The sequence below is a fragment of the Microcaecilia unicolor genome, chromosome 3, assembly GCF_901765095.1.
Source record: "Microcaecilia unicolor chromosome 3, aMicUni1.1, whole genome shotgun sequence".
In the NCBI taxonomy this organism is placed as follows: domain Eukaryota; kingdom Metazoa; phylum Chordata; class Amphibia; order Gymnophiona; family Siphonopidae; genus Microcaecilia; species Microcaecilia unicolor.
Window position 1 is genome coordinate 64,481,864 of NC_044033.1, and position 24,228 is coordinate 64,506,091.

The following is a 24,228-nucleotide window of genomic DNA, read 5'->3' on the forward strand; positions in this document are numbered from 1 at the left end:
TTAGTTATCAGCATTGTTGAATCCTCTCTGTTGGGATTCCCTAAATGTCCTGTTTCAAGGATACTCTACACCGAACTATGCATTCCTGGGTGACTGTTGGCTTCCCCTCCATTCTAGTTTAAAAGGTGCTTTATCTCCTTTTAAGTCTGGAGAATTGTAACTTAAGTCATTTTTGGTAGAAATTCCTGAATGAACTTCAGCATATTGTTTTCTGATCCTTTTGGTACACCTTAAAATTTTGAGGTTATTACATCTATTCTGCTTGCTAGAATCTACGATTGCAGTTTGCATTTCCATAATTTTTATTTTTTCATTTTGCTGTTCTGGTTAAGATCATCTATAGTACTGAGTTTGTTTTTGGCCGCCGTTATATGTACTTCAAATTGAGAGAAACGGGTGTTCAGTATGCCTATTTCTATTTTACTGCTGTATTTTCGGTAAGCAGCGTTAGAATGTTGTTGTGCTAACATCTGGTGTCAGTGCCATCTTTACTGGTAGAGCTTTTACATGGCAGCGGCAGCTCTGGCTTATATTGTTTAACAAGAAAAAGCAGTAGAGACACAAAAAAATGTCCAGAGAAAGTTTTTAATAAACCAACAGTGGGCATTGTTGGTTTATTAAATCTTTCTCTGGACATTTCTTTTTTTGTTGTTGCCATTTTGGATTTTGCAGATAGACTGCCCTGTTGCTTCCTTAGATTGTTTTAACACCAGTTTCAGCTCAGAATATAGCTTCTTTTTTGTTTTGTTTGTGGCATCACAGGGTGAAAAATTATATGAATAGAATGTTCCTGGAACAAGGTTAAATGTGAGTTTATAGGTAGTGTCTTTGGAGCTCACTCTGCCATTCAGTTCCTGCGCTCGAGTGCCCCCCAGCATATCTGAAGTCCTAAAAAGTTTTTTTTTAAGACGTTCCTGGAGGAAAAATCATTAAACCATTTAGTCATAGGCTTGAAAATATTATCGCTTACCTCTGTATGAACAACAAGAGTTGGATCTACCTCTTGGAATCCGGCTGGGTGCTTGTGAGCTGGATTGGCACTGTCAGAAACAGGATGGCAGGCTTGATGCACCTTTGTTCAGAGCCTGTACAGCTCATTGTAGGTTTTTTTTCTGGTGGTTGAGGTGGGTCGAGGAGAGATGGGGTGGGAAGATATGGTGTGAGCAGTTGGATGTCAGGAAGGTTGCTAAGGAGTGATGGCAGCATCCTCTAGATTTTAGGAAAGTTCCTAAGAAAAACAGCAGCAGTGAACGATAGGGATGTGGGTAGAGGAGAGAAGAGGTAATGATTGGGGGCCATGAAGAGGAGGATCTGAAGAGAAGCAACAGATAACAGATTTGGAGGGGATTGAAGGGCGGATATAGTGACATTGTGGGATCTAAATGGACTCTCAGGAATGCCAGTAGCAGCAGCTGTACCTGAGGGACACTGAGGAGTGGCAGGTGCTGGATGTGAGGGTGCAATCCAGGTGCGATAGCACACTGATATTGATGCAAGAAGTGTTTCTTGGGATATATTATGGCCCCAGTAGAGAACCACATAACTTAGTATTCTGTTCTTGGGATCTAAAACCTAAAAAACTAAGTCACCTTTTTAAAAATCAGCTTATCCATTTGAGAGTGTTGCTAGTATCCTTGGAGGTGGAGATGAGCTGATGAAGGTGCAGGAAGAAACAATTATTTTGGCACTGAGGGAATTTCAATATTTTTATCTTTTCTAGGATATATCCCACATATGACTTTGCCTGCCCCATTGTTGATAGTATTGAGGGTGTTACCCATGCGTTGAGAACAACGGAGTACCATGATCGTGACGAACAGTTTTACTGGATCATTGAAGCACTGGGGATTAGGAAGCCATACGTCTGGGAGTATAGCCGGCTGAACCTGAACAACACTGTGCTCTCCAAGAGAAAGCTCACCTGGTTTGTCAACGAAGGACTAGTGGATGGATGGTATGTTTGACACTGTAATCACTTCAGCAGTACTCAGCATGTCCTAGAACTTTTGATTGGTAGACTGATATTTGAGATTGACTGACTGTAGTTGACCCAGATTGGGTCCTAAATGACAGCACCCCAAATATTGATGTATTCTGGATGTCTATGTAAATGTAGATACAGCTTTGATTGCTTCACGTCCTATGAGTTGCCAACAGAGCATCTGATTTTGTGTGTTTCTGCTAGGGATGATCCCAGATTTCCAACTGTGCGTGGTGTACTAAGAAGAGGGATGACTGTGGAAGGACTGAAACAGTTCATTGCTGCACAGGTTGGTTTGATTTATTACATGTGCAGTGTATACTTCTGTATGTTAAGACCATTGTTAGTGGACTGTCCTCCCTTCCCTTTTTTTTTTTTTGCGATTATAACATCACTTAATGGAAGGAATAAAATTAATAATGAGGGCTTCTATTCCTAGGTGTTTCTAAATTGTAAATTAAGTGTTTTTTTGGCTATTTGAAGAGTTTTTTTAAGGCCAAAAGAATTCACGTTTATCATGTTTTTGTACCACAGGTATTACTGCTGCGTACCTTTTATTGTTAGAATTGAACTTGTATGTTTGTGTCGCTTGTGGGGGGGGGGGGGGGGGGGGGGAGTTAGTACAGAAAAGGCACAAAAACTGAATGAGGAGTGAGATAATACTAGTTGAAGTGATGATTTTCCAGTATTTAATAAACAGAAACACTTGGTCTTATTTTGAGTCCTCCTAGAACAGTTCAGATGCATGAGTTTTACGCCCTTAACAGCAAATGGGGACCAAACAAAACACTTGTGTGCCATCCTGCTCCTCGGCATTCATATAACAAACCAAAGTAGACCTTAATCTACCTCCTCTGAGCCTTCCAGATTCCACTGCATCAAAAGGTGTTGAGAACTGATGCATCCAACCTAGGTTGGAAACTCATGTGGGTGGACTTCACACTCAAGGTCAGTGGTCTTCTCAGGAGGCTCATCTTGAAATCAATCTCCTCGAGCTGTGGGTCATTTGGAATGCTCTAAGGGCTTTCAGAGAGACTTCAAAATTGCATTACCCAAATTCAGACAGACAACCAGGTTGCAATGTTTTATGTGAACAAGCAATGGGGTACAGGATCCTACCCCTTGTGTCAGGAAGTGGTAGGTATGTGACAATGGGCTCTCCTTCACAGGATAAGCCTCTGTGCTCTATACCTTCCCAGCAAGAACTGCCTGGCTGACAGATTCAGCAGAATATTGCAACCGCATGAGTGGTGTCTCAAGATGGGCATAGCCTGAAACATCTTCTGAGAATGAGGCTCCCCCTCGGTGGATCTTTTCGCCACTTATCTGAACAACAAGGTTCCTCAGTTCTGCTCCCTGCTCGCATCACACAGCAGACTAGTGTCTGATGCCTTTTTCCTACATTGTGGAAGAGGATTTCTGTATGTGTATACTGTTATACCTCTGATAGAGAAGACCTTGCTGAAACTTGGGCAAGACCAAGGCACTATGATACTCTGAGCACTCCTAATTGGCCATGACAGATATGGTTCCCTTTCCTTCTGTAATTGTCTTCAGAAGATCTGTGGAGATTGGACCATTTTCTGACCCTCGTCATGCAGAATGAGAGGTCCCTTCTGCATCCCAACCTGCAATCTCTGCCCTCATGTCTTGGATGTTGAGAGGATAGAACTCTAATCCCTCGGATTGCCTGAGGGTGTGTCCTGTATCTTGTAGGCTTCCAGGAAAGACTCCTCTAAGAGGAGTTACTCTTTTAAATGGAGAAGGTTTGCCATCTGGTGTGAGGGCAAGACCTTGCATTCCTTCTCTTGCCCTACACAAAAACTGCTTGAGTACCTCCTGCACCTCTCTGAGTCTGGTTTGAAAACCAAATCTGTAAGAGTTCATTTTAGTGCAATTGGCATTTAGGAGGCGAGTCTATCTCTTTACAACCTTTAGTTGTTCACTTCATGAGAGGTTTGTTGTTGACAAAGCCCCCTACCAAACCTCCAGTTGTGTCATGGGATCTCAACATAGTCCTCACCCAGCTGATGAAAGCTCCTTTTGAGCCTCAGGATACCTGCCATCTGAAGTTTTTGACCTAGAAAATTGTATTTGTGGTGGGATCACGTAGCTTGCAGAGTCTGTGAGCTCCAAGCTTTAGTAACTTGCCCACCATTTATTAAATTTCATCACAAGCACCCCACCAAGGTCGTGTCAAAGTTTATCTTAACCAGTCAATTGTTCTTCCAATGTTTTTCCCCAAACCTCATGCCCATCTTGGCGAAAGTGTACTACATTCTTTAGACTTCAAGCGAGCCTTGTCCTTCTACCTGGAGCGGTCTAAAGCCCATAGATGGTTCACCCATCTTTTTCGTTTCGTTTGACCCAAACAGGTTGGGGGTGGCCATCGTCAAACACACACTTTCAAATTGGATAGCAGACTGCATCTTGTTTGCTTATGCCCATGCAGGGCTGACTCTTGAGGGACATGTTACCTGAGTTCAACTTCCATAGAGGAGATTTGCAAGGCTGCAATGTGGTCTTCAGTCCACACATTCACATCAGGATCCCCGACTCAGCAGTTGGTTTGGACAGGCAATTCTGCAGAATTTGTTTGGTATCTAGAATCCAACTCTACCCTCCTAGGTCGTGTTTTCTTCTGTTCCAGGTTACACCTACACAGTTAGTATGTATATTGTCTCAGGTTGATTGAGGCTTTAGTTTCAATGTTTCGAGATTCCATTATTCTAGCTTTCTTGTTTTCTGTGAGCTTGGTAGCTAGAGATTCTCACATGTGGGATTAACGTGGCTTGCTTGTCCTCGGAGAAAGCAGATACTTACCTGTAGCTGGTGTTCTCTGAGGACAGCAGGCCACTTATTTTCACATACCCTCCCACCTCCCCTAGGAGTTGTTTTTAGTTGTACTCTTCATGCTTTTCACCTAACTGATGGACCTGTGCTTGAGCATCGGTTGAAAGGCACCAGTGCATGCACGGTGGGAAGCTGCCAGAACTTTCTCTAGTGCTAGCAAATTAGAGTCCACATTGGGGTTCCATCGGATGACGTCGCCCACATGTGATAATAAGCTGCCTGTTGTCCTTGGAGAACACCAGCTACAGGTAAGTATCTTTGCTGTCCCTGAAAGACTGTCAGAAATTTCTACTTTCTCCTGAAGAGACAAACCACTGATGGGTCATCATCTTCATTGGGAATCTCACCCTCCTCTAAGTGATACTCTAAGGGGTATCCTTCTGTCCAGAATTGTGGCCAAACAATTCAGCACCCACACTCAAAATGGTTTAATCACCACACCATTTCCAAAACATATGCACCAATGTGGCTGGTTCTATTCGACAGCGAGGTCACAGGGCCGAACCCGCCATCCGAGCCAAGTATGCCCTCACTATTGAATGAACCTTCTCAACATGTGTCTTAATATTGAACCATACCATCTGGTGATCACTAAATGCCATGATCACCACCATAACATTAGAAACATTCTCTCCATTTGTTTTCATCCAGTATGGTCCCTTCCTATGTATGTTTCATTGTCAATGGCTGGAATAGCTCTCCTGTAGAGATCCAGGATTTCGCTACTTCAGACACCACAACAGGGATGCCCCAAACTTTTGGCATATTGAAAACACTTTACTACTTCTCGTTTCATGTCTGTCATGAATATCTTCAAAACCTTTGTCTCTTTCTTCCTTCTGTGAAGGAGGCTTGTATATCATACCAATATATGTAGATTTTCCTCCCCTTTTTTCAGATTAACCCACAGTGCCTCTTTCTTAACTTGTAAGTCGTGCAGTTCTGACTGGATATGCCATTGGCCAGAGCAGGATAAAGAGATCTTTTTTTTTTTTTAAATATACTTGGGATTGGTTGCAAGGAAGTAACCTTAGGAAATGTTTATTTTCTGTAGAGTTTCTTGTCTGGACCTTGAAATGTAGCCTGTTATGTTGTTGTTTGAAGAAGGAAACTATGAAAAAAAGTAGTAGCATAATATGCATTATAAAAATAAAATATGGATTTTTTTTCCTCTTGATTGACTGCCATAGGTTCATACTGTACGCAGCATGGTGGCATGAGTCGGATCCAAACACAGTAAAATAAAGTAAAGAATTCTTAGGGTCACAATATGGTGTTCTATGATATACATATTAGTGGCGGTTTTGTTAATTTCTATGACTACTTACCTTGCAGAGCACCAGCTATCATGGAGTAGTGCACTGGTGGGACAGAGTTTTGAGTTCACAGTCCTTTTCTTTTTTTAATCTATCTCTCCATTTTGTTTTCAGGGCTCCTCTCGATCAGTTGTGAACATGGAATGGGATAAGATCTGGTCATTTAACAAAAAGGTACAAGATTTATTGTTTAGCTAATCATGTGACTTATAAAATGTTGAGTTCCTGGCATCCGTGGGAGTGCTCATCTTCAGAAAACAATGATTGCAGAATACTTCACCATTCAGCATATTTTCAGGAAAATGGAATGTCCCTTTTAGTTGGAATACTATGATTAATTTATTTTTGACCTGCTAAATCCATTCCGAGTGTACTTTTTGATTCAGGTGAAAGGATACTGAATCTGACATAAAAACTCTGCATTTCATTTTTCTGCTTCCAAGCTGCGAGCTATCTGTAAGAAGGTACTACCTAATGCTTTTTAAATTTTTTCTTTCTTTATTGGCTTAGCTCATAGCTTCCAGTCCTGCAAGCCCACATGTGGAGCACAACTCATCATTTTGCAGCTTTGTAGCACAATCGCATTTCCTTTTAATCCCAATGGCTGTGGAAATCCATTTTAAAATGCATTATTCCTGTGGTTAAAAATGGGGCCAGCTGCCCTTCCATTGCATCATGTGGTAGCCTAAAGCAGCAGTACTAGCTACTTGACCTTTGGGGAATTTTCTGTTTGTGTTTCTCTTTAGGTTTGATTGGGTGGGAGTGAGATTGTCTATTTCATTTCTTAAATTATTCTTTTGTGGAGTAAATGGTGGTAATGTTTTTATTATGAAGCTCTTTATTCTTAAGGAGGGTAATTTACATGGGAGTTCCTAGTTTTAAAAAGACAAGTAGACACCTACTTAGATGCTATTTAATAAAGCCACATAGGTGCCCATGTGTCTATATAAAATATTAGCATAAGCAGCAGATATCACAGCTAGATTTTTAAGTGAAATTGTAGATTAGCATACTCTTTTAATATGCACACATATTTGCCAGCTCTGCCTGCTAGTTTTAATTTTATAACAGGCTCAATGGGCCATTTGTGTTATATGTTTCTATGCTTTGTTACATTGCACTTGTCTGAATGGGCCAGTTGGATAATAAGGAAGGAAAAATTTAGTCTCACCTGCTAATTTTCTTTTCTTGAATCCTACCAGGCCAGTCCAGTGCCCCTCTCTGTTTCAGAAGTTGAGTCCGGATTAGTTTAGCATTCTTTAGCAAGTTACAGTTTAGAGATTTAGGGGTCTTCTACGGATGTGGAGGTATTGCTGATGGAAGGCCCCCCCCCCCCCTTTTCTGTCTAGTTGATTTGGGAATGTCTTTATTTGCTTTGATGCAGAATAAAATTGAAGAGGACCTGGTTACACAGTGCCCTATAAAAGGCAAGACTCACTAGCGTTTGTTTTGTCTCATCTGCAAGTACAAGAGCATAACCTATTCATCTGGATTAGTCTAGTAGGATTTGAGGAAAGAATTAACAGATGGACCAAATATTCCCTTTTGAGTGCCCTATTATGGTGAGGTATGCCATCTCTGACACAGTTTCTTCTTTTGACTGAAGTTAATTTATGTGAAAATTTATAATCTGCCACTCCAGGAGAAACCTCCCTTCAGCAGAGTTCAATAAAAACATAAAATGATGTAAAACACCCACCATTAAAGTATCTACCATCCAAATAAAACAGAGATCACAAAACAAGCCAAAAGCAAATATAAAATAACAAACTTACCCAGGCCTGAAAAACATTTATTTTTAATCAATTACTCATGAAAACAGTTCAAAATGAGGTACAATAAAATGCAAACTAAATACCCAAATCAGATGTCAAAAGCTCACCACTTCTCCCACCACAGTTGTAAACCATATGACCAACTCAATAGACTCCGAACTTTCTATCTTACCCCTACCCCGCTAGAACTCTAGTTGGTCATAGCAAATTAAAAGCCCCCCCTAAGCATGAAGAGAAGGTGTTGATTTGATGCCAGTTCAATTTTCATTATTTGTGCTGCTACTGCTGCTTTAAAAGGGAAATGATCACTTGCCTATGAGCTTTGGTGAAACTACTTTTTCATTTATGTGGTGCAAAAGACTTAATTGTCACCCAGTATCCCCTGCCCAAAAAGAATCTGGTATGCTGCCTTGTGCACCAGTTTCTCACTGGCTGTCCATGTTTAGCTGCAGTAATTACTCTGCACTTGGAGCTTGGAGTAGGAATAGTGCATTTTGACAATGTTTTCCTGCCCATTCACAGTAGGTGTTTGCAGATGAAGGGGACTCTCTAGAATGCCATTTATAAAGTCTGTGGTGGTCTGCAGTTCAGGTTCCTGCTTGTGCGTGCTAACACCTTGTCCTGGAACTTCCCATTTAAGTTGTCTGCTTGTCTGGCATGCACGTCTTGTGTGCACCTGATCGTATGTTAATAGTGTGTTTGCTAAGGATTAATCACTTCTTTATGTCGCTGCAGTAATAAGAAATTGTGTTTTTAAAGTGGTGAAAATGCATCATTGGTTTTGCACATGGGGAACACATCCTGCTGGCACTGTTGAAGAACCTCCTAAAGCCCTGGATGTCTTTAAGACCTCACAAGAGTTTCCCCTTTAACTTGTGAAGTCACGACTCTATAACCTGTCAGATGTCATCTAGTTGAGAGAATGATGAGGTGGTTCTGAAAAAATGCTGAGATGTAAATTATTTGTGGTGTTTTTCTCCATCTTGTACCTCAGCTTATACAACTTGAGTACCAGATCTTTGTTGTTAGGCCATCCAACCATACATGATTCTGAAAAATGAAATTCTGAACTCTTTTAGACCTCTTAGGATTATGTTCCCATGGATCTCCATGTTGTTGGCCATTCACCCCCCTCCCCATATAAAATTGCTCTTAGCAGGGAGCTTTGGATCTGAAGTTGACTGTAGGGGTACATACCTTTTTACCATGTCCGAACTGCAAAACTTGGGAAACAGGGAAAGTACAGAGAGAGTCGTCCTCCTGCATTTTTCCTGTTGCCTACCCTTCAGACAGACATTCACTTCCTAATGTGCTTCTCCTTGAAAGGAGAGTTCTTCCTGCTCTTACTCTGAAGTTGCTGACTGACTCCCCATTTCTAATTGATTGTAAAATCTCCTTGAGATCTGGGAAATCATCTTTTTTTAATTACAAAAGAACAAAATTATTCAAGGAAAAAGTGTTTGCTCTCTCTGTGACAAGTCGTTGCACACCCAAAAATTTTGAAAAACATCTACAAAGACAAGCATTTTTAATAGCTTGTAGCACCCCTTTGTGGGTGTCCCCGAGTATATTGACCTGGTAGACGTTCTCCTTAAGCAGGCTCTGTTGGTCCCTGAATGCTGGCAACTGGTGCTTCCACCTGAGGAAGAAGGGTATTTCCCTTCCTCCTCCCCCCCCCACCAGGAAAATGCCCCAAAAAGTGTGATGATGAATAAGGTTGGTAACTGTATTAATAGATTTTATTAGTTCAACTATATGTTTATTAACTACCAACAGTGCACTTAACCATGTTCAAAGAACAGTATAAAACTTAACATTCCTATAGAGCATTAAATACCATTTAGATAATTTGAGGTATTAATCTCAACACACTGTGACCAGTTAGATAAGAAAACCTTTGTCTCCCCCCTTGTCCCATTACTAGTGCTGCTCCCCATTCTCTTTCCCACGGTATCTCAAGTTACCCAAAGGCAGGAGTGCAATTGGAGTGGTGGCTGCTGAAAGTCCTGGGAGGATCTGGGGTGCTGGGCCCAGGCCAGTTTACACTGCTCTGTTGTGTGGTCCCAGAGTGTTGCTATTCCTAGGGCTATGGCCGCTTCTTGGGTTGTTTCTCCCATACTGGATATCTTCTCTAGTTGGAGGGGGTCACTGCATTAGACACTCAGCTCTGCCTGAGCTGCCTGTGTATAAACATATGTTCACCTATCTCTCATCCACTGCAGCCAAGTCACTTGTATGCTTCTCACCTGCTGCATTCTTTTTTTTCTGGAGGCTATTTACTCTGGGCTCCTGTCAGGGAACTACCTCAGTCTTTGCCTTTCTGTGGCGCCACCTCAGTCTTCGTCTTTCTGTGGAACCAGTTGGTTATGCGCCACCTGAGCTAGTGTGAAGACATAATTATTGTTGATTTTACTGTCTTTTTGTAAGATTATGCATCTAGTCCTGTTCTGTTGTGTGGTACTTCTTGGTAGACTTTTAGGTTTTTGTTCGTTTTCAAGTGTACTTTTTTTGTTTTGTTTCGGAAAAGTGAAGGCTCCCTTTGAGGACCTCAGGCTCTTTTTTTTTTTTTTTTTTTTTTTTTCCCCATCAAAAATAGCCATTTGTTTCTGCTTGAACCAGTTTTCTGGATAGTGTATCCCAGAAAAAGTACTCCAGTGGTTTTTAAGAAGTGCACTTGGCACAACAGGACCATATCCTTTAAGGATACCCATAATTGGTGCTGCAATGCCTTAAGCCCAGTTATAATCTCTCTCATTTTAGATTTTGTTTGCAGATGTCCAAGAAGGTCTTTATGGTCATGGAAAAACAGCGCAAACAAATTTGGTGCTGAGAATTTTGGCTTATCAACTTCAGAAGTATCAGTCTCCATGGGGCCTGGAGCTGCTTCAGAAGCTGGGGATGAGTTGGTATTGAACGTGTATTGTTCACTCTTGTCATTGATCCCAATGGCCTCTATCAGTTATCAAACATCCTAGTCTGCCTGAAGATGACAAAGGAGTTGTCCTTAACACTGAGGGCTCGTGATGCCAAATGGTGGTGTCTGGGGTGCATTAACATCACATCTTATTAGAGCATAGCAGTAAGGGCAAGGTGTCCTGACCTGAGGCTGGTTTATCCTCTTCGGTATCAGAAGTGATGCAACGTCCTCTAAGGGCCTGAGACCTATTATCTAATACTCTTCAAGTAACTCAGGAGGACATGGCCATTCCTTTTTTGATGGCAGCCTTTAAGGAGCAGTTCATGAGGAGCTGAGCAGGTGGCATGTATCTTTGGTGTAATACTACAGATTGATGCCATTGATACTGACGCTTTGAGAGAGCCAGCCAGTCCTTGAGATTCATGCACTGCCTGCTGCAGACACATCGACACTGAGATGTTGAAAGGCTTTGGAATCTAAATCAGCTGCACAGTTTGTCTCTAGTGAATCAAGAAGGAATCTTTGCCAAGGCATTGGAGATCTTCTATGTCTCGGTGCCCTCGTCCAAGTCTGCACACAAATGTCATTAGGTTGAGGCAAGCAGCACCCAAGACTTCTCCTTTTCTGTGTTTTTCAGGGTTTGACTTTGAGCACTGCTGGGATTCTGATTGAGCCATAGGTATTCTCTGAAGAGAATGAGGCTAGATTACCCAAATTTGTCTCTTACTGATTTTATGCAGGAAATGGCTGAGGCTGTTCCATTTATTGTAGAGACGGAGGAGGAATCTGGGGTAGAAACATTGGATGTCCTCAAATATAACTCCCCCCCCCCCCCTTTTCTATAGCACCTATAATGGGGGTTTTCAAACCAGTCCTCGGAGCACACCCAGCCAGTTGGGGTTTTCAGGATATCAATGGGGATATCCTGAAAACCCTGACTGACTGGGTGTGCCCTGAAGACTGGGTTTGAAAACCTCTGACCTATAAATAGTAGGTTCATTTCTATGTACAGAATTGAGAAGCAGAAGCAGCTTCCTTACCATTCTGTGGTGATTAGAATCTGCTCTCAAAAGGGCCAAAATTTTCAAGACTTGGTCCTTTGTGCTCCTAGGAAGAGAAGCTTGGATATTGGAATCTTCTAGGAAGGAGTTTTTTCAGAATACTATGAGGCTCATTTTCAAAGCACTTAGCCTTCCAAAGTTCCATAGAAACCTATGGAACTTTGGAAGGCTAAGTGCTTTGAAAATATGCCCCTATGCCCACTACACACATAGCTGCTTAAAAAGCATTTCATGGGCATGAACTTGTGAAACATGCATAGTATTGAAGAGTTGACACTCTAGGGAGAAGGCTGAGCAGCTCTCCACTAACGGGTGAAGCATTGTGGTCAAGCCTGCAGCATCAGGAAATACTTATCAAGGAGCTCCTCTCTCTCTTAGACACCAAGGTGGTTGAACGTGTTCCACCAGTGGAAGAAGGCAGGGATTTTACTCACAGTATATCCTGATCATAAAGAAGGTAGGGGAGATTCTGTCCCATCCTAGACCTGAAGGCCCTGAGCAAATATTTAGAGAGAAGTTACTAATATTTTCCATAGGCACTTTAATTCCTTTTCTCCAAAAGAGAGACTGGATATGTTCTAGGGAGACTGGCTATGTTATGTGGACTTAAAGGACACTTAAACTTACATCCTAGTCATAGGAGGTGTCTCTATGTATCTCAGATCATTCTAGGAAAGCACCACTACCAATACTCTGTACTGCGTTTTGTCCTCATGTCAGATCCTTGGTTATTCCCAAAATAGCACTTGGTCGCAGTAGTGTATCTATGCAGACTGGTGGTGCATGCGTTTTCTTATTTGGATGATAGGCTGATCAAGGGCATGTCTCAGAAAAAAGCATAACAGTCAAGTGTGCACAACCATCTTGGTGTTTGAGTTATTAGGTTTCATTATAAATTACCACAAGTCAAAGCTAAGCCCATCAACTAAAACTGGAATTCATAGGAGTTCTGTTAGAAATGACTCTGGCAAAAGTCTTTCTACTGCAACAAAAGATCACAAATCTAGTGACTAGTAGTAGAAATCTAAAAGTTGGCAACATGACCTCAACAGTATGTTTAACACTCCTGGCATGTCTTAATATGACATAAAAGTGTGCCTACCAGTGCTCAGTGTGTGACTACTTTTTTTTGTTTTTAATATGCTGTTAATATGCAGCATATTAAAAACAAAAAAAAGTAGTCACACACTGAGCACTGGTAGGCACATTTTTATGTTTGATTGTTTAAGGTTTCTTGATCTATATTTTAGAAATAAAAAGAGTGGAAACTAAACTAAAGCTAACCCGGAAGAGTGTATTTGAATTATGTCTTAATATGAGACAAAAAATAGACCTTGTTCATGCAGTGGATACTGACCACACACAGGCTGAAGGACATCATATCTTTCACAAAAACTGTTCAGTACTCTTGGGGAATGGTTCAATCCAATCTGGCAAAAGGCATCCTCTTTCAAATTTCACAAATTGAAGCCGTATTGACAATAGATATGTCCAAACTGGACTGGGAAGCCCATGTAGATGAATTTCACACTCAAGTTGTGGTCCTCCCAGGAGAAACGTGGAATGCTCTAAAGGCTTTCAAAGGTTAGTTTACAACATTTATTGATACAATCAACTAATGATATTAACCTCAGCAATGAGGGAAAAGGGTCTTATCTCCTGTGTTGGGAGATGTTACTGTGTGGAACTGGCTCATTTCTCACAGAATGACCCTCATGGCCACTTACTGGCAGGGAAGGGTAGCTGTTTTGCAGAAAAGCTGAGTTGTATACTACAATCACATGAATGATCTTTGGATGAGGAAGTGACTTGAATGATTTTGCAAGAGTGGGGCACTCTCTTATTAGGTCTTTTTGCTATTACTCAAGAAGGTAACTCACGTTCAGGATAGGAACGTGCTACAGACTAGTCTTAGACACCACCTGTGGCGAAACAGGGAGTTCTTGCTTGTGACTTGCAATGTTATTTTATAACACTTTCACCTTCAGTGCATTTCCCTTGTTTGGCCAGCAGGTGGTGTCTGTCCTCTGCTTTATAGCTGTAGCAGAGGTCTGTTTTCTTTTTATCTTATCTTCCTCCATGGGGAAAGAGGAAAACACCTGGGGAAGAGTAACCTGCCGTGCCATTGGCCAGAAATCGCTTAGTGCTAGTGCTGTGGGCCCTGATTGACCCTGAAGCCTAAGATCTAGTCAGACTGTGCTGAAATTTCTCCAGTCTCAAGAGTGGGAGCATGGAGAGTGAAGACCTCTGCACTGAGACCCTGTTCAAATCGTTTGAGCAGCTATTTTTCCTGAACTCCCCAGGTATGCTTAGGTAGTAAGATGGTGTTTAGTTTTAATGTTGATTCCTGATATTTTACCTGTTACTGTTCACTGTTTGCACCTTTTCACCATTCACTGTTCTTTTTTTATGATGATAAACCTAATAGTTTGTTAGCTCTGTTTTGGACTGCCTAAGAATCTTGGTGGTTTGTGTTCAGTGTTTTTTAGGGACTGTGGAACCCCTGGGGTTGTAGCCCCAGTGTTCTTAGAAACCACTGGGGAAATAACTTGCAGGTCGGAGACTCACCCAGAGGCTGGTAGAACCCAATTGGTGGATGGAGAGTATGCCACATGCCAGTGTAGGAGCACGTGCAAGCGGGCCTGTGCTGGGACATATCCTCTAGGTGGTCACAGGGCTAACCCCAGGTGGGTGCTAGGGATAGCGCTTAGGCATTTCGTGACACTTCCCTTCCTAGATTGGTGGGAAGGCCTTTTGTATATGTATCCTTGAGTACCCCTTATATCAAGAACTCTCTGAAACTTGGGTGGGACTAGGGAATCATGATACTTGTAGTTTCATATTAACCAAGATAAATGTGGCTGCTGTATGTTCTGGAGCTTCCATAAAGAAGACTCATAAAACTGGGGAATTCTCCCAACACTGACCATGCAAGCTCGGGGAACTCTGTTGCATCCCAATTTTAAGTCCTTCACCCTTGCATCTTGGATGTTGAAAGGGTAAATGTAGCTACTTTGAATTTGCCTGACAGTGTTTTGCAGGTCTTACAGGCTTATAGTAGAGATTCCACTAGTTTTAGTTTAGTCTTAGTTTTAAATGGAGGTTTGCTGTCTGATGTGATGGAAAGACCCTAGATTTCTTTCCTGTCTCTTATGAAAACTGCTTGTATACCTTTTATCTCTGTTTGAGTCCGGTTTGAAACCAGCTGTGTTAGGGTACATTTTAGTGAAATGGTTCTTACCAACAGCATGTAGAAGTCAAACCCATCTCTTTACAGTCTTTAGTTCAATTCATACAGGGCTTGCTTCTATTGAAGACTCTCATTAAAGCTACCTGCAGAGTTATGGCATGTCAATGTTGTGTTTAACTCAGGTGATGAAAGTGCCTTTCAAGCCACTCAAAACTTTGAACTGAACTACCTAACCTGGAAGATTTTATTTTTGGTGGCAGTAACTTCATTGTGCAGAGTGAGCTAGCTCCATGCTCTAGTAACTGATTCGCTGTGGCAAAACAGTGTGATTTTTATGCCTGTGAATTGTAAATGTTTTAATGAAGTGTATTTCTCTTGATTGGCCAGCAGATGGTGTTTGTTTTCTGTTTTAAAGCTGTTGCAGAAGAGCTGTTTTCTTTTCCAGTTTTGAGCTTGTGGAAATGCAGTCTGCAGTACCATTGGCCAGACACTATGAGGTACTGGTTTTTTCTCAGTCTGAGCTAGGGAGAACAGAGGAGAAACATCTCTGCCCTTAGACCCTGTTCAAGATTTGTGAGCAGTTAATTTCCTATAACTCCCTAAGTGCTACCCAGATAGTAACAAGTGTTAGTTTTAATGTCAATCCTTGTTTGGGTTATCTGTTATTGCTTGCTGTACTTTTTCACCTGTTTTTCAAGTGTTTACTGTTCGGCTATGACAATAAACCTATTAGTTTATTGACTCTGTTGTCCTTGATTGACTAAGACTCATGGTGGTTTGTGTATTTGGTCTATGGGTGCTTTCCAGGAACTGTGGGACCGCTGACAGTGTGGACCCAGTAGCCTGGAAATCACCAGGGATAACTTGAGAGTGGGAGACTCGCCCAGAGGCAAGTGGAACCCAGTTGGTGGAAGGAGGGTGCTAGTATAGAGCATGTCCCCAGGTGCAGGTGGGCCCGAGCAGTGCTAGGGACAGACCCTGCAGGTGACCGCAGGGTTAACCCCAGGCAGGTGCTAGGCGTTCCGTGACATTCACCTTGACAGTAAATTCTACAACAGGGTGGCTTTGTGCATTAATCAGTCATTCTACCTGTATTTTTTCCAAGACCTCACACCCATAAAGGTGAAGGTGCATTGTACGCATTGGATTGTAAGAGAACCTTGGCCTTCTGTTTGAAGCAGACTAAAACCCTTAGAAAGTCCACTGAACGTTTGTTTCGTTGTGAACCTAACACGATGGGGGGCTACTGTCAAAAAATGCACGCTAGTTGGCTAGCAGACTGCATTTCCTTCACTTATGCCCTGGCAGACTTGACTCTTGAACTTGTCAAAGTTGTGGTGGTGTTGGTAGCCCATTTGAAATCGGCCTCCTTGGAGAAAATTTGCAAGATTGTAACATGGTCATTTGTTTGTACATTGGAAAAGGATTCCAGACATGGCAATAGGTTTGTCCAGTCAGTCCTGCAGAATATTTTTGGGGATTAGAATCCAATTCCATTTTTCCAGGCCTATTTCTTTTCTGTTCTGCACTGCCTTCTAAAATAAGAAAGCAAAACAGAAATGAGAAATGTGAACAGGGCTGGTTGCCGTTAAAAATATGTTGGTGTCTGCCTGTTGCAGCACCTATCTGTTATTATTTCCCCTTTTTTCTGATGAAGGCATCAGGTAGCTAAAGAGTCATATGCTGTGAGAACTTGCTGTCCTGCTTGTCTTTGATGAAAGCCAGGTTATCTGTAGCAGGTGTTGTTTGTGGCTATCAGGGTACAAGCCCTCACATACCCACACACCTCCCCATGGAGTTACAGTCTACTTTAGCTGAATTAGGAAGTCTTGTGTGACAGTGGCAGGCTGGAAGTGGCATGCAAGTGAGTGAAGCAACTCAACAACTTCTAGTAACTAAGCAGAAGAAACTTTCACAGGTTCCATCAGTTAGATCACCCATGCTGTTCATGGAGATTAGCTGTAACAGTTAAGTGACTTCATTTTCTAGCTTTCAATAATAGAATAGTCCTTTCCATTATGTAGCTTCACAGTATTCCAGTACCTTTGGGATAGTTGTCCATCAAGCAGCAGATGGAGATAGAGAACTGCAAACTGAGCTGAGACATATCTCTCTTGACATCCAGTCCAGCTCCTCAGTATTTTCTGTCTCCATCAGGTGGATGGGCAGACTTTTCAGCCTCTGGTTCCGAGTGCTTTGCACCTGGTCCAGTTGGTCAACTGGTCCCCAGTTGAGCTTTGCGGGTGACTTGAGTCTGCAAGTGCCCAGCAAATTTACTTCTTCCCTCCCTTCACCTCTCTCTTGTTTCCTGTGGAGCTCTCCTTTTCCAGCACAACAGCCTTTAAAAAAAAAAAAAAAATTACTGGAGAGTGTGTTACAGAGTATCAGTCCTGATTATTTCTCACCAGGGGTGAGACTTGGGGAGAGCAACTGGCAGTGGTAAGTCTAACTAAAGTTTGACTCAGAACTGCTTGGAGAGCTGCAAGTTCTACTTGGTGCAGGGGAGGAATCCTGACTCACCGTTCAGGATACGTTGTGCTGGATTTGTGACAGTTGGGGTCCTGCAGAGGCAGTTAAGTGGTGTTCATGCTGTGGGACCCACCTGCCAGTGTTGGGAGCGTTGTAGTGCAGGCAAGCCGAGAATCCCACGGGATGTGGAGGAAACAGATGCCGGCGGCACATCTTCGGATTTGGCACAGCATCCAAATATGCTGAGGTCTTTGGGCTCTCGGGCAGGGCCAGTGCACAGTTTGATTCAGGAGAGAGTTGGACGGGGTGCCATTTTGTTGATGCCTGCTGGCAGTGAGGAGCAGCCTCTGTCTGATCACGTGCGGAGCACATCCACCATTTTACAACCTCAGGTCCCAACAGAGCATTCAGCTGCATTAAGATCTTTGTTTTCTCTTGTGTATATTGCTCTTGCACCAGGCCTGTTTACTAAAGCAGGGACAGTAAGAGTTGCTGCAAGGTGCTTCAGTTTCTTGCCCGCTTTCCTCTCTGGCTCTTGAGAGATCTTGTTTAGACCAGGAGTGGGCAGATGAGGCTGTCTCTGCTTCTCTCTCCTTATTTGATATAGCCTCTGTCTATTCAGAGGAGCCATCGTTGAAGGAACCGTTAGAGGAGAGGGATAATCCAAAAGTACTGAGTGCTTTCCATCGAGGAGCCTTTTGCTTCTGGCATCAGGAGTTCCATCTTTGTCGAATATGAGGGGGCCTAGAGGTTCATTTATGGCAGGGGTGTCTAACATCGGCCCTCGCCAGGTTAGGTTTTCAAGATTTCCACTATGAATATACATGAGTTCTGTTTTCATACAATGGAGGCAGTGCATGCAAATAGATCTCATGCATATTCATTGGGGAAATCCTGAAAATCCGACTGGATTCCAGCCCTCGAGGACTGAGGTTGGACATCCTGTTCTGAAGCCTTCCCAATGCATTAGACATTCAGGATCTGACTACAGCAGAATAGGTCTCGACAGATACGGGGCTAAGAATGGGAAGAGCCATGGCTTGCCTCTGTCCGTTCTTTCTGGAGGAGAAAGATAAATTGCAGCTTCCCAGGGTAGACTACCCTAGTTATGGTGGTGACTAAGAAGACCACTTTGCTAGTGGAAGGGGGTATTGCCCTAAAAGACCTACAGGATAGGAAGCTTAGATGGCTCACTGAAACAAGCCTTTGAAGTGGCCTTTTTGGGCCTTCAAGCAACATTCTGCAGCTCGTTCATGGCAAGAGCTTACCTGAAGTGGCATCAGCAGTCAGCAACCCAAGACGGGCGCCATAACGCCCAGCTGGAAGCGGGGTTGGCGTAATTGGTGGATGCTATTTATGACATATTACGGCCCACAGTATGTCTTTGGCTGTCATGGCACGTCGGCAGCTCAGGTTGTGGCATTGGGCAGCAGATGGCAGCGTCAAAGTCTCAACTACTTAAACTGCCCATTTGGTGTAAGAACTTGGGGAAACTAAGCCACAGCGGTTGCTGGAGGATAAGCCGAAAGCCTCTTGTCGTCCATCATCAGGGGGCTCTCAGTCTTCAAGACAGCAGACAATACTGGCCTCGTTGTCAGCAATATGGTCGGAAGTCCTGCTTTCAGGCACATCAGTCTTACTTTCATTCAGGAAGTCCTTCTTTCAGTCAGCTAGAGAGCCCAATGCCTTCAGAGCTTCACAATGATGCGAGGCTCATCCACTCTTCTATTCCTTCTATTCTTCTATGTTTGTGCAGCGCTGCGAACGCTTTGTAGCGCTATAGAAATGCTAAATAGTAGTAGTAGTCCTGTGGTGGAAGGACATATTCAGGAATTTTGGGAGTTGTGGGCTAAAATCATATCAGACCTGATAATTTTTCTTTCCGTTAGGCTTTTCCACTATTCCAGAGGCCTGTCTGAGGTTTCTGAGATGTTTAGTCGGTGCAAAGTAATGGGTCAAAAAACGACTGTCACCTATGGTGCTTCCTGCATATCTCTTGTTCTCTACAAGTTGTCCAGAGATGAGAGAGGTCCAAATACGTTTGCTTGTCTGGTTAGTGTTATCGAGTTTTTTAAGTTTATTGTGTTTGTTCTGAGTTTTTCTTTACTGCTTGTCTATGTGTATACTGAGGAGCTGGACTGGATGCCAGGAAAGAGATATTTCAGCTCAGATTTCAATGTGCTATCAACACTTCCTGGTTGATGGACACAACTATCCCACAGCTTCTGGAATAGTGGGAAGCACTAATAGAAAATTATCAGGTAAGACCTAATTTCTCCTTCCTTTATCTCCGCAAAATGGCTGTGGGGGGGGGGGGGGGGGCAGGGTTCAAGCTGAAAAACATAAATATCTGTAGCCCATAGTGGATGAGCAGGTGCTTCAGTCACAAGAAAACTTTTAGCCGTGCTACATTAAACTTTAAGGTTACGCTCTGTTTTTCCTTGAATAATTTTGTATAACTTTTTAGGAGGTTAATTGTTTTGTTCTTTTGTAATTAAAGTTGGCTCCCCCTTATTATTTTTGTGAATTTCTTCCATTATTTTGCATGGCTTAACCAGTCCTTTAAGTCTATGAATTGTTGATCTTAGGATTCATGGCACAAAGCTGCATAGAACAGCAATTTGGTTGCCAGTGAGCATGCCAGTGAAGGGTTCTGACAGTTTGAGCTGTAATTTACATATTGTAGGAGGTGAAAGCGTTAACTGAAGAGAAAGAAACAGTAATCTCCTAATGTGACTACTTTTTTCCTCATCCTGTTCTGCACACTTTTCTGTTCATTCAATTAGCATTGTTCTCTTTTTGTGAGTAATTTAAATGCCAGGAATGTCAAAACGCCTATGATATAAATAGCTTCTGTTGAGACCAAGCAACTAGTTGGCATTGGACAGAGGAATGGTTATGCTGGTAGAGCAAGACTTGATAATTAGGAAAGTGGTTAGCTTAACAAATAAGCCTGTTTGACAGGGATGGCTGCCGGTCACAAAGGGCCAAGGTAATAAGGTACACTGATGCAGATAAGGGCTTGAAACACTATTCTAGAGTAGTAAGACCTGTTGAAAGAGGAGTCTGTAGAATTGGAGCATAATCCATTCTGTATGCAGAAATTAACATTTCTGGAAGCAAGGGAAGTGGTACATCATTAATGCTAAAGACGTTTAAAGGAGGTTTGGTGCCAGTGGGTTTGTTTCACTCCCTCTTAATCTCAAAATGTGGTGAAACATAACTAATGCATTGAGCAGTACTTAAGTATCTTGAACTTGTAATATTTTATCATAAAACTGAAAGCAAACGTTTCATAAAAATAAAAATCCAGTGCAGCAATATAAAGAACCCAGTTAATCTTCCTGTGTGTGGTTTTGTGTGTGTTTTGTTTTGGGGAGTTTTTTGCCAGTAGGGAGTGCTTTTGGTGATTGTTTTCAGTGTGCTTACATTAACAACTGATTTCTGCTGCCTGTAGGTCATTGATCCTGTGGCCCCTCGATACACTGCTCTGTTGAAAAAGGAAGTGGTCACGGTGAATATTCCAGAAGCACAGGAGGAGATGAAGGAAGTGGCTAAGCATCCAAAGGTCATCTGCTTTTTTCACCTTTTGTTTGGGGAAACGCATTAAAGAAAACAGGGCTGGCAGTGGGGTAATCATAAAGATGGTGGCAGGCTGTTTAGTAGGGGTTAGTGGTCTAGCATTCATGTGGCCCCTAGCTTTAAGGGACCTTTTTTTCATCTTAGTGCCTTAAACAATGCTGCTCAACCCAGGCCTTGGGCATGCCCAGCTTGTCAGGTTTTCAGTATATCCACAATGAATATGCATGAGAGAGAGATTTCCATGCACTTCTTTCTTGATGTTCAAATTTGTTCCAAGTATATTCATTGTGGATATCCTGAAAACCCTGACTGTATGGCTGTGCCCCAAGGACTGAGAACTACCTCCTTAAAGCATTCCTGGGCATGTCAAACAGCAGCAGAAGAGAAGGATTCCAAAGTACACTGCACAAGGCAAAATAGCAAAAGAAAAAAAAAGCACCGAAGGCCTCCAAGGTTGTGATAGCAGAGCAGCTCTGAGAGACCCAACACGGGCCGTGTTTTGGTGTAAACACCTGCATCATGGGTCAATTATTGAACTCCTCTCTGTCAATAAACACTATCCAATATATTGAAAGCTGATTAGTCAACAGTTCACCTCACTAGCGCTACTTCTCAGATGCCACCGCAGCAAACTCCTTCGGGGCACACCAAAAGAAAAGTGGTAAGCGTGGCGCTTGTGTGCATGCGGCAGACAAATGCAGAAGTGAAGCATACATTGGCGCTCATCCTCTGCACCTTTAAATATAAGCCTTTCAGGGTTTTTTTTTTCCCCACTGAAGGTTTATATTTAAGTTCAGAAAACAGGTGCCAAAGTGTTCTTTCATTTTCGGCTTTGCTCGGACTCGCACACGTTTCTCACTCTCAGCACTTACAGACTTCCAGGGGCTTCCTTCTACTTCCAAAGTCAATCAAAACTGGCAGATTTTAAGGAGAAAATCATAGGAAATCCTCTTCAAAACACCCTAATGCCAGTTCGGAGCTGATGTTAGGTTTCCAGCGGTAAAGGTGGTTTTGTTTTGTGCTCTGTTATTTCAGCATTGAGGAGGGAATAGGAAATGACCTCATTAACATCCGTTTGACTACATTTAAATACTAATTGTGCTAATCTTTAGCACACATTGTTTCCCACACTAAAGCCCTCTGAAATTTTGTGCAGATTAATGCTAGGTATAGTCCAGCACTAGTCGGCTCTAGTGCCAGCATTAGGTTCTGAGCTTTGGCCCATCAATATCTTGTTGGCCTCTGCCAGCTAGGCAGAGAACACCAACACCTATGTAGTGGTTATCATGTGTTAGAAGAGATCACTCAGTATTTTTCTTCTTTCCTTCACTCAAGTGGAGTTTTTCTTTTACACCTGTTCTTCTTTCCACTATATCATGCCCCCAAGTATGCATATGAATCCTAGCAAAGCTGCCCTTCATGTGCTTTCCATCCGTCTATTCTTAGGGATTGTGCTCTTCTAGCTACAGCTTTTCTTATGACATCTCAAGAGAAGGACCCTCGAGATGTACTACCCAAAACGATAGGAAGGAGTGGTATGAGAGGTAATCAGAAACCTCAAAGGTATATAAAAATGCACCAAAGGCAAACATTTTTAAATGGAAAAGAAGCTTCTAAAGCAAGCACTCGTGATATAAACCTGAAAGGAGTCACGTACTGCAAGGGACTATATATTTACAGTGATGGTGGTGGATAGGTGACTCAACTTCCTATTGGAAGTAATGGAGACAGTATCAGAATTTAGGAGCACATGGGGTTGACACACAGGAGCTTTAGTTGTAGGGAATGGGAAGTAAATCTGGCATCAAATAGTTTGGTGTGTAACCAAAAAAAAGGAAAATTTGGCTGCCTAGATGAGCCATGTGGTCTTTGCAGTGTCCTAGAGGAGTGATTTGGAAATTATTAATGCTTGGTGTCCACTGAGCTACTTGTATAAGATGGTTTATTGCATTTGTTTCTCCACAGAATGCTGATATTGGCCTGAAACAGGTGTGGTATGGACCCAAAGTGCTGATAGATGGAGCTGATGCGGACACCTTGTCAGAGGGAGAGACTGTGACCTTCATAAATTGGGGCAATATTAATGTTAATAAAATAAACAGGTAGGAAATCTGCATTGCAGACTAGACTTGTACAAGATTGGTTGCAAAGTAGATTTATGCATAGAAGCTGGCTGTCTCTTTTTTCATAGAAGACCGGTTCTCTGTTTGGATTTAGCTCACACCTTTTTCAGTAGTAGCACGAGATAAGTTACATTCAAGTACACCGGGTATTTCCTTTAGTCCATTGTGCTGTTCTCAGGAGCCTTTGATATCCAAATCATTGTAATCTGTGGACTAAAGTGAAGAGTCACAAGCTGACTTCAAAGTGGCTGGTGGTTTATTTTCTAGTCAAAGTGCACCACTTCTTTTCATGGCTCATGCTTGTTTCCTATGTATCATCTCTTTCCTGTGATGCTGAGTGCTGTAGGGAAATAAGAAACACAACCACAGCACAGATGTATAGGGCCTGTGGTTAAGATAGCAAGAGTTTTGACAGGGTCATTAGAGGCTGACCAAATTTCCGTTTTGGTTACAGTGCCAAAACTGGCCCAAAATCCTTTTTCTGCCTGCCTTCGGCCATAGTTTCGGTTTTGGCTGAAACTGGTTTTGGTGGAAGCCAAAAATTTGTGTGTTGTCCTGTTTGTCTTCCTCTCTCTCCTTTCCAAACAGGAGTTGTGTTTCCCCTCTGCCCACCTGTAGGTGCCCCTCTTGGGCCCATCTTACAGTCCTTGGCTGTCTAGGAATGTAGACAGGGTAGAAGTGATCTACAGTCACTACTGCCCATGCTATCTCTTCTCTCAAAATGGTTCCATGACCTCTAGTGGCAGTCTGCTGAGAAGAGGTCATGGCAGCCATTTGAGAGTGGAGCTGACATGGGCAACAGCGTCTGAGGATCACTCCTGCCCCCAACTACACCTCTAGACCTCCATGGATTGTAAGGTAGTGTGAGGGAGGGGGGTTACTCTTTGCATTCTTTTTGTTTTTTGAGTGCTCCAAATAAATGCTTCCTCTTCAACCCTCCAGACCGGTCAAGACGCTTGGG

At 42.6% G+C, this 24,228-nt stretch overlaps 1 protein-coding gene across 4 annotated transcripts in view; it reads left to right on the forward strand.

Annotated features, from left to right (window-relative positions):
- The window catches only part of EPRS (glutamyl-prolyl-tRNA synthetase), a 216,568-nt gene that overhangs the window by 65,824 nt on the left and 126,516 nt on the right, over window positions 1-24,228 (forward strand). For all 4 annotated transcript variants that reach the window (XM_030196016.1, XM_030196017.1, XM_030196018.1 and 1 more), the window contains exons 10-14: window positions 1,721-1,954; window positions 2,186-2,270; window positions 6,265-6,324; window positions 21,020-21,130; window positions 23,110-23,246. In XM_030196016.1, coding sequence (XP_030051876.1) covers window positions 1,721-1,954; window positions 2,186-2,270; window positions 6,265-6,324; window positions 21,020-21,130; window positions 23,110-23,246 — 627 coding nt within the window. The remainder of the gene's footprint in view (window positions 1-1,720; window positions 1,955-2,185; window positions 2,271-6,264; window positions 6,325-21,019; window positions 21,131-23,109; window positions 23,247-24,228) is intronic.